General features: G+C 17.6%; 2 protein-coding genes across 2 annotated transcripts; one reads left to right on the top strand and one right to left on the bottom strand.

The window, feature by feature from the left end:
- Positions 1-1236: 1236 nt before the first annotated feature.
- On the bottom strand, positions 1237-3222 carry PGSY75_1237600 (putative rRNA processing WD-repeat protein; the record flags this gene model as incomplete). The annotated part of the gene is made up of 3 exons (XM_018786947.1): positions 1237-1356; positions 1628-2765; positions 2939-3222. 3 exons carry the CDS (start codon positions 3220-3222, stop codon positions 1237-1239), a joined length of 1542 nt encoding a protein of 513 aa, XP_018640812.1.
- A 2090-nt stretch (positions 3223-5312) lies between these two features.
- PGSY75_1237500 (hypothetical protein) lies at positions 5313-10352 on the top strand (the record flags this gene model as incomplete). The annotated part of the gene is made up of 1 exon (XM_018786946.1): positions 5313-10352. One exon carries the CDS (start codon positions 5313-5315, stop codon positions 10350-10352), a length of 5040 nt encoding a protein of 1679 aa, XP_018640811.1.
- Between the last annotated feature and the right edge of the window lie 968 nt (positions 10353-11320).

Genomic DNA, 11320 nt, shown 5'->3' with positions numbered 1-11320 from the left:
TTGATATTGTTTTTTACAAATTTATTTTAACATTAAGTGGAGTAATAATAATATTATGTAAGTTAATATATTTTAAAAATTCATGATATTCCTTTTAAAATTTATAAAAATACAAATATATACAAATATATATACAAATATATTTACATATATATATACAAATATATTTACATATTTATATACAAATATAATATACATATATATATATCATAATATTCAGAAAAATATTTCATATAATTATACAGATTTTTTATTATTTTAATTATTTTTCTTTTGCACCTTTCAAAAGAACAATATTTGTATACATATTTTATGTTGAACAATTATATATATATATATATATATATATATATTATGTGTATTTTTATATATTTTAAAAGGAATATCATGAATTTTTAAAATATATTAACATACATAATATTATTATTACTCCACTTAATGTTAAAATAAATTTGTAAAAAACAATATCAACTTTTTTTTTTTTTTTTTAAATTTATATAACAATATTATTACGCGTAAATAATATATATATATATATAATGCATATTATATTTCATTTAAAAGTTTTTTCTCAAATGTTATAAAAAAAAACAAAATACAAATACATAAATATATATATATATATATATATATATATATATATATGTACACATTTATTTATATTTATGTACTAATTTTCGATTCAAAAAATATATTGTTATATATATGTATATATATGTACATATAAATCATCCAAAAAAAAAAACTTCAACATAACATATATCATGACATACAAACATTTTCAAAAGAAATATGTGTGCAATGCAAAAGACTCAAAATGGGTTATATAAAAAATATATGTTAAATATTAAATGATTAATATATATATATACATATATATATATATATATATATATATATTTATTTATATATATTCCTTCACTTAATGAGTATACATATATATATTTTTGTTTTAATGTCTATATTTAACTTTAAAAGCATTTGGAGTATATATCTTTTTTTTAAGGCTCGAAAATTATAAATAGCATAATTTTTTCAAATAGTTTTATAAAACAATTATTGTTCGTTGTAAATATGTAAAGAAAATGTATAAATAAATAAATATATATATATATATATAATTTAATTATATAATAATTCCTACTTAATTTTGAAAAAAAAAAAAAATTCACAAAAAAATAAAATAAAATAATAAAAATAACATATAACAAAATAATTGAATTAAATTATATTAAATTATAAATTGAAATATTTTCTTATTTCTTCACATTCAAATAGATCCCAATCATATAATTTATCGCATCCTAGAAAGACAACATTGGGCCAATCTTCATTGTCTTTCATATAAAATAAATTCTAAAAAAAAAAAAAAAAAAATATATATAAATATATATATATATATATATATATATAATGAAAATAAAAATATAGTATAATAAATATCAACATAAATATATATATGTATATATGTATATATGTGATAATATACATTTTTGTGGTGTTTAAAAAGAAGGATCCTTAAAATTATCTAGGACATACATTTATATAAAAATATATACATTATATATATATATATATATTAATGCTACATTTATTGGTGTTTTATAATTTTATAATTTGTTTGTACCTTTTTAAGATTCTTTGAATACACACAGTGAGGTTGTTCATTGATAATGTTATTAAAGTCATAAGCTTTTATTATTCCATCTTCAGATCCAGCTAGGGTTAGATTTTTATAATGTGTAGATAATAAAGAGGTACATGATTTTTCGAATGACTTGAAATTTACTAAATAATTACTATGAGTTTTATTAGATAATGTATTATTATATCTGATATCTATTTTATTTATAAATCCATCAATATAAGATGATAAAATAATATTTTCTTCGTGTGTATTCCATATAGTAGCCTCAGGAATATTTGATAAATGAATATCTAATGCAACTTTATTTTGTCTTATATCATATATTTTTAATGTTTTATCAGATGATGTTGAGAATAATATATTTTTATCTTTTGAATGGAATGATAAATTATTAATTTTTTTTTTATGAAATGAAAAAGTATGTAAATTATTTAAATTATTTAAATCCCATAATTTAATAGTACTATCTTTTGAACCACTAACTAATAAAGAAGGTAATAGTTTTGATGAATTTAAAGATGTAACACAATCAGTATGACCCTTAATTTCTTGTTTAGATATATTTTTTACATTTTCCTTTTCATTATGAATATTATTATTATTTTTAAGTTTTCTCTTTTTTTTATTTTTTTTTTTTAATATTTTCATTTCATCATCTCCTAAAAAATGTAATGGTTCTAACATATCAATGTTATTTATATCCCACAGTTGAATACTAGGATTCAAAGTACCAACAGCTAGAATATTTTTTTCATTAAAATATGATTGATAGATTGTTTCAATACATAGAGGATAATTATCTATTATAACATCATCATAAATATTAAATATATCTTCATCATAATTAAAAATATGTATTTCTATAGTACCCATATCACTATATATTTTTCCATTTATAACTATAGAATCATTTTCTTCAATATTTAATTCATCTTCATACACATATTTCTTATCCTTTGAAATTAAATTATCATCAACAATGTTTTTCTTATATTCTCTTTCATCATTAAATATATTTTCGAGGACCTCATATTTGTTGCTTTTTCCTTTTTTCCTTTTTTTTTTATGTTTATGACTTTTCTCTTCATTGGATGAGCCATCAGAGGTATTATAATCACTATAAAAAAAAAATAAACAAGGAGTAATAAAATGTATATATATAAATAAATATATATGTGTATATATAAATGTATATGTGTGTATATATAAATGTATATGTGGGTATATATAAATGTATATGTATGTATCTAAATTTTTTGTATAGACAGGGACCCATTTAAAAAATTATACCTTGAATATTTTTCATATTCTTCATATTCTTCATATTCTTCATATTCTTCATATTCTTCATATTCTTCATATTCTTCATATTTTTTGTGCTCATCATTACTTCCTTTGAGACTTTTTTTTTTTTTTCCTCTTGATAAAAATGTTATACAACTAATGATATCACTTTTTTTAACTTCCTTTTTTTGTTTTTTTGTTTTTTTCTTCTTTCCAATTTTTTCTTTCTTTTTTATATCTTCGCTTGAATTATTTACTACGTCACTTTCATCTGGCACTTGATTATCCATTGTATAAAAAAAAAAAAAAGAAAAAAAAAAAAAAAAAAAAAATACTACAATATAATATAAATCGAATAAAATATGAATGATTAAATTTTTTTTTATAAACGTTAAGAAATACAAATATGGGTACTTGAAATAATAAAAAGAAGAAAAATGTTATTACAGGGCGTATTTCTTCCAGTTATAGAGATACATTTTAAATATATTATTACATTTATTATTAATTAAAATATATATATATGTATAATATTATTACAAATAAAATATTTATTAGTATAATTATTTTATATCCATTTATTTTTATATTTAAATTATGAGGATTTCTTTTTTTTTTTTTTTAATGAATATATATTTTATTAATTAAATAAAAAAAAGGAAATATAATATATATATATATATATATATAATGTTTAATTATATTATTAATTAATAATAAACGTCAATATGTAATTATATATATTTCTATGAAAATATTACGTCGGATATTTTTTCTTTTTTTTTCCTCAAATATTATATATATATATAATATTTATTTATATATAAATATATATTATTACATACATATATAATATATATTATACATATGAGTGAACTGAAATTATTAATATATATATATTATTAATATATATATAAATTTATATATATAATTGCAAAATATACTTATTAATACAATATATATACTTTAAAAAAAAAAAAAATAAATTATATATTTTATATAAAAATTATTTTTTCTTTAATTATAAAAAAAAAAAAAAAAAAAAGTTTGGATATTTGTATTTTTTTTATTTTTATTTTTTTTTTCTTGTTATATTACGACATCATTCTTTTTTAATATATATAATATAATAATAAAATTATATCATATATATATATATTATATATATAATAATATAATATTTATAAAATATATAATATATTATCATATTTATTTTATTGTTTAAGAAAAAAAATATTTTTCTTTTTTTAAATGATAATTATAAATATATTTATATATATATATATTATATATTTATAAATATATGAATTTATATATTATAAATACATATATATATTATATATATTTGATAAATTTTATTGAAACCTTATTTTTTCTTTATAATCTTTTTCTTTTTTTTTTTAATATAAAAGTGAATTATATAATATATATATATTAAATGGTCATAATTGTATTATATATAATACATACCTTTATTTATATTATATATAAACATTATATGTTATTATATATATATATATATATATATTTAATTTTTATAAATATGTAAAGAAAAAAAAAAAAAAAAAGGAAAAGATCCATTTCTTAATGAATATATACTCATGTATATATTTTTTTTGAAGGATGATTCTTAATTTTTATAAAATGTATATATGATATGATATATCTATATATTTTTTTCCACATATATATATATATATATATATATATATATATATATATTATATATATGTTTATATATATAAGAAAAAAACAAATTCTTTCTCGTTATGCACATATGTGTATAAAGTAAAGAATTGAGATTATCAAAATATATATATGTTCATATTATAAAATATTTATATATTTTATAATATATATATTATATATATATTATATATATATATAATAATATACATTTAAGTTTTATTCTTATGTTTAAGGTTTTTTTTTTTTTTTTTTTTTTTTTAAACAAAGAATATTATACATATATATATATATATATATATAATAATATATGAATAGTTTTATTATATATGTATATATTTATTTATATATAATTCTTCAAAATATATCTATACATTAAAATATAATAATTATATTTATGTTATATATATATATATATATATATATATTATATACACACAAAAAAAATAAAAAAAATATTTATTTACATATAATTGTAAAGGTTTAATATAAAATATATAAAAGATGAAGCAAAAAGATAAAATTGTTTATTTATATATATTATATATATTTACTTATTTATTTTTAATATGAACAGCTCAAGATATATTCCATAATAAAAAATAAAAATAAAAATAAAAATATATATATATATATATATATACATATATATTTCTTTATTTTTTATATTTTAATTCAATTTTTTTTATTTAAAATGGAAGGATTTGATGAGATGAAAATGAAGCAGCTGCAGCTGCTTAAAGAAAAAATGATGAAAAACGCAAAAGCACAAAAATCAGAAGAAATGAAAAAAAGTGTTGAAAATATATCAAATGTATCAAATGTATTAAATATATCAAATGAATCAAATATTTTAAATACTTCAAATATTTTAAATACTTCAAATATATCTAATAGTTCAAATATTAGATCTGTTGAAAGTAAAGATTTACGATTTAGTCTTAAATCTGGAAAGAAAATATTTTTTGATGCGTCTTTTCAAAATAAAAAATTGTCTGTGCATTCAAAAAATGGAAGGAATATTTTTCAGACTTCAAAGACTACAAGCTTTGTTTCTAAGAATAAAAGTAATATTCTAAAACTAACAACTGAAGAAGATTTATTTGATACACCCTTATCATTTGAAGAAGTTATGAGAAGAAAAAATGAAAAGAAAAAAATGGAACTAGAAAAAAATAATCAAACGAATTTAAATGAAAATTTTATTAATAATAAACAAGGAAATATAAGTCAAAACACTTATAATAATAATAATTCACAACTCTTTAAAATTCAATATGATAATCTGAATACATCACAAGAAGAACAAAATGGTACGACAATGAATAATAATAATGATGATAGTAATAATAATGATGATAATAATAATAATGATAATATTAATAATGATAATATTAATAATGATGATAGTAATAATAATGATGATAATATTAATAATAATGATAATATTAATAATAATGATAATATTAATAATAATGATAATATTAATAATAATGATGATGTAAATATTCATAGTAATAATAATACACATATTAATAGCTTACTAAAAAATAATTCTCTTGTAAATGGTAGCTTGTTTCAAAATAATAATTCCTCTAATATAGATATCATGAAGAATACAAACGACATAAATAAAAATCCTTTTAATAATTTTTTTACTCAAAATATTTCTTCAAATAAAGAAGAAGCTTGTAATGTCAATAAATTAAATTTAACCCTTCCATTTGATGGTTCTTCAAAAGATGAAAAGATCCATTCAACTAAATCTGTAAATAATAATAATATGGATAGTAACCATAATAATAATAATAATAATAATAATAATAATCAGTTATTAAATAATAACATTTTTTTTAATAAGGATTCCATTTTTGACAATTCTTCATTGAGAAATAATTGTATTGTTTCTTCTGATGAGAACTATAATAATAACCATAAAGAGAATAATATAAACGAATCACATAATATATTTAAAAATGATAAGAATAATATGAATAGTACTAATATTTTTGGCACAAATATTTTTATGACAAGTGATAAAATAATATCTAATAAAATAAATAATAACAATCAATTAAAAAATAATGATACTATATCACAAAATATTTTTACAAGCAACCAAATTCTCGATCAAGTGAAAAATAATACGAGCAAGTTGTTTAATGATACAACTACAGAAGTTTATAAAACGAATGTGAATAATAATAATAATAATAATAATAATATATTTAATAGTGCCTCTGTTAATAATAAGAGTATGTTTATGAGTGGAAAAAATTTATTTGGTATACCAATTGAAAGAACAACAAATAATATATTTTCAAACAAGACAGAAAGTAATATTATAAATACAAATAATATGAACATGAATGAAAACAACATGAACAATAATAATATGTTTAATAAAACAATAAGTAGTAGTACTAATATATTTGGTAAGCCATCTATGACAAATAATGTTTTTAATAATACCTTTGCAAGTAATCTGAATAATAAAAATAACAATATTTTTTTCAACAATGGTAATAATAATATGAATAGCATCAATAATATGAATAGCATCAATAATATGAATAGCATCAATAATATGAATAGCATCAATAATATGAATAGCATCAATAATATCAACAGTATCAATAATATTAATAATGTTATTTCTAATAATTCGATTAATCCATTAGGAACTAGCAATACGCCCAAAAATGAAGGTAACAAAATAATAATGAGTAATAATAATCATATAGAAAATATAGTTCAATTTAATAGCTCTTCCAATAATGATGATAATAATTTAAATGTATCATATAAATCTTTTGAAAATAAAGAAAGCACCATGACCACTAATCATAATAATAATAATAACAATATAGTTGTTGAAGATAATGTTAATAATAATTCACAGTGTGTATATATACAAAACACGAATGAAAATAATAACGATATTGTTTATAATAAACAAAATACTAATATTATTATTAATACAAATAATAATGATAATATAAATAAAGAAATTATTACAACCATGGAAAGCCCCAGTGAAAATAATACCATGTGTAGAGGAGAAGATCATATGAATTCACAAATAAATGTAAATAATATAGATGATGTTATAAAATCAGAAAAAGTAGACACACAACAGCTAATAAGTAATAATACTAGTGAAAGTAAAGAACCAAAAAATTTAAAAAAAACTTTTACTAGCTATTTTAATAATTTCATTCCATCTATATTTACAAGTGAAAATAAAAAAGAACCAAATGACCAACAAAATGGTAGCAGTGATGAGAATGATAGGAATGATGAGAATGATAGGAATGATAGGAATGATAGGAATGATAACAATGATAGGAATGATAACAATGATAGGAATGATAACAATAATAACAATAATAACAATGATAACAATAATAACAATGATAACAATAATAACAATGATAACAATAATAACAATAATAACAATGATGATAATATAACAAATGGTGATTCCACATTTAAGAAGGACCAAGCTGTAGAAGACATACCAAATATTAATTATAATAATAATAAGGCAGAAGAAGAAGAAGAACGTTTTAATAATACTCTTAAACAAGAGGGTGATAATAATAACCTTTGGAATAATTATCAAAATAATGATAATATATTTACTTCTAAGGGGGTTAACGTAGTTATTGATTCTAGTGAAAAAAATAAAAATGAACCCATTGAATTGATAACACCAGATAAAATAAATGAAAATACTTGTAGCTTCTTTATTAATAAAAATGTAAATACTACAAATATATTATCGAATAAAGGAGAAGTAGAAAATAAAGAGAATGTTGACATCAATTTATTTGATAGAATTCCAAAAAAAGGTGTTTTTAATTTAAGTTCTAATAATTATGAAAACAAGGAAGAATTTGATAAGTTTAATAAAATATATACAAATTTAAGTTGTGTGAATAAAAATATAAATTTTATAAATACATATGTACCTTCTAATGTTTTAAATATAAATCATTTCATAGAAGACAATAATAGTTGTTCTAACACATATGATACTCTATCAAAAACAAATGATATATTTTTAAAAAAAATAAAAAGTGATAATAATACTATACAAACAAATGAAGAGTTCAAAATGATAATGAGAGATTTAAACAAGGAGGTTACAAACAAAAATTTTAATTATCATATTAAAAATGATCATACTAATAATATAAGTGGTGTAGTTGATCATAATAATGATGATAAGACATTAAATAATAAAGACTTATTTAATACTACAGGATTGAATGATAAAAGAATAAATATATGTAATAAGAATGATAATATATCCATAGGTGCTAATAATATGTCCATGAATAATAATGTGTCATCTAATAATAATATTTCACTTGATACCAACAATAGTAACAATTTTTTTTTTAAATATGACTCCTTAAAAAAAAGTGGTATGGATATAAATATGTTAAGTTGTGATGAAAAATTAAAGTTATTAAATGAAACAGCTAAAGAAATTCCTATAAATGAGGAATCTGATTTTAACGGTATAATACCTGACCATGTTCAGAAAATAATTGAGAGAAGAGAATATTTTAAAAATTTAAACCAGTCACCAAAAATTGAAGAGAAAAAAATAGGAACGAAAAAAATGAAACCATTTGTACCTCTAGAATATAGTGAATCGTTTAGAAATACATTTTATAAGAATGAAGATAATAAGAATAATATATTTTCTTTACATAATTTGGGTGCACTGGATATAATAAAGACCTCACCAAGGACGAATAATAACCACAACATGGTTAGTATGAATAATATCCACAACCTGGTTAGTATGAATAATAACCACAACATGGTTAGTATGAATAATAACCACAATATGGTTAGTATGAATAATAACCACAACATGGTTAGTATGAATAATATCCATAGTGCAAGGAATGAACTTAAGAATGATGTTTTTTCGCCTCATGAAGAAAATTGTTTAAACAATAATAAAAAGCAACCAAATATTTATAGTAACTCAAATAACAGTGCAAGCATTTCCTCTACATATTTTAATGATGATATTTGCATGTTCAAAGATAACAAAATGAACAAAAATATTATAAGTGTCAATGATAATAATAAGAATATGAATGACCATATGATAAATAACTTTATAAACGATGAACAAAAGAGAGGGAAGTACTTATTAAATATTGAAAAAGAAATAAACAACGAAACTAATTTTATATCTAATATATATAATAATTTAGAGAAGAATAATTTTATATATAATTATGACAATGGATCTAAAGATCTATCCATTGATAATAATAATAATAATAATGATAATATTTATAATAATAATCATAAGAAAAAAAAAATAGAATCTCTTAATAATACTAGTGACAATGATATGAATTCCTTTAGTTGTCTTGAAAATGATGACGTATGTTCATCGTATACGCAAAAGAAAAGAAAAGTTTTATCAAACAATGAAAATCTTGAAGAAGATAATTACTCACAAGAAAATGAAACCTCAGATATATCATCAAAAGATAATAGATGCGTAAATATGAATAATTATGTTAACCAAATTAGAAACTCCAGATCATTATCTGATATATCTTTAAATTTAACTAAATATACTTTAGAAAGTGAAAAAATATTATGTGATATTATAAATGATAATTTTAATATGTCTATAAAAGTCTCATCTTTAAATGATCTCCCTTATTTTTTTGACGAAGAAAAGATACAATAAATATAAAATGTATGTAATATGTATATATATATATATATATATATATATATATATATATGTATATATTTTGATATATAATTATTTCAACCCCTTTTTATATATTATAATATATAACATATATAAAAATGTATACATATATACATATATACATATATGCATATATATATTTGAAGTACCCATTTCTTTTCAATAATTTTTATTACTTTTTCGTTGCATATTTCCCTTTTTTTTTTTTTTTTTTTTTAATTGTTAAAAATAAAATGGAAAAGGGAATAATAATATGATGCCTTTTTTAATATATACAATAATGTGTATATATTATTTATGTGTATGTTTATATATATATATATTTTTTTTTTTTTTTTGTTGTTTTTATTTTACTTTAAATTAATGCTCATGTAAAAATAAATATAATAATAATACCATGAACATTAAATGTCTACATATATTGTTGTATATATATATATATATATATGTATACAGATTTTTAAAATTAAAGATAACTCATATAACTTATAAAAAAAAAAAAAAAAAAAGCCTTAATATATATTTATATATAATATTTACATGTTTATATTTTTATTTCTTAAGGATGTTATTAAAAATAAGGTTTTCTTCATTTTTATAAAATCATAAATATTAAAAAAAAATATATATAGCGAAAGAGAACAAATAAAGATATTAAAATCATAAGGATATGAAAAAAAAAAAAAAAAAAAAAAAAAAAATACAAATACATAAACATAAACATAAATATAAACATAAACATAAACATAAACATAAAAATAAACATAAACATAAACATAAATATAAATACAATATATATATATATTTTTTTATTTTTATTTTTATTTTTATTTTTATTTTTATTTATTTATATTTATTTTTCTTAAAAATTGAATGGTAAAAATAATCCGTCGTGGGCCAAGGAGAATGTGATTTCTTTATATTTTTTAGATAATTTTTCT

Source organism: Plasmodium gaboni, chromosome 12 (assembly GCF_001602025.1).
Source record: "Plasmodium gaboni strain SY75 chromosome 12, whole genome shotgun sequence".
Lineage (NCBI taxonomy): Eukaryota > Apicomplexa > Aconoidasida > Haemosporida > Plasmodiidae > Plasmodium > Plasmodium gaboni.
This window is presented reverse-complemented; position numbering and strand designations above follow the sequence as displayed.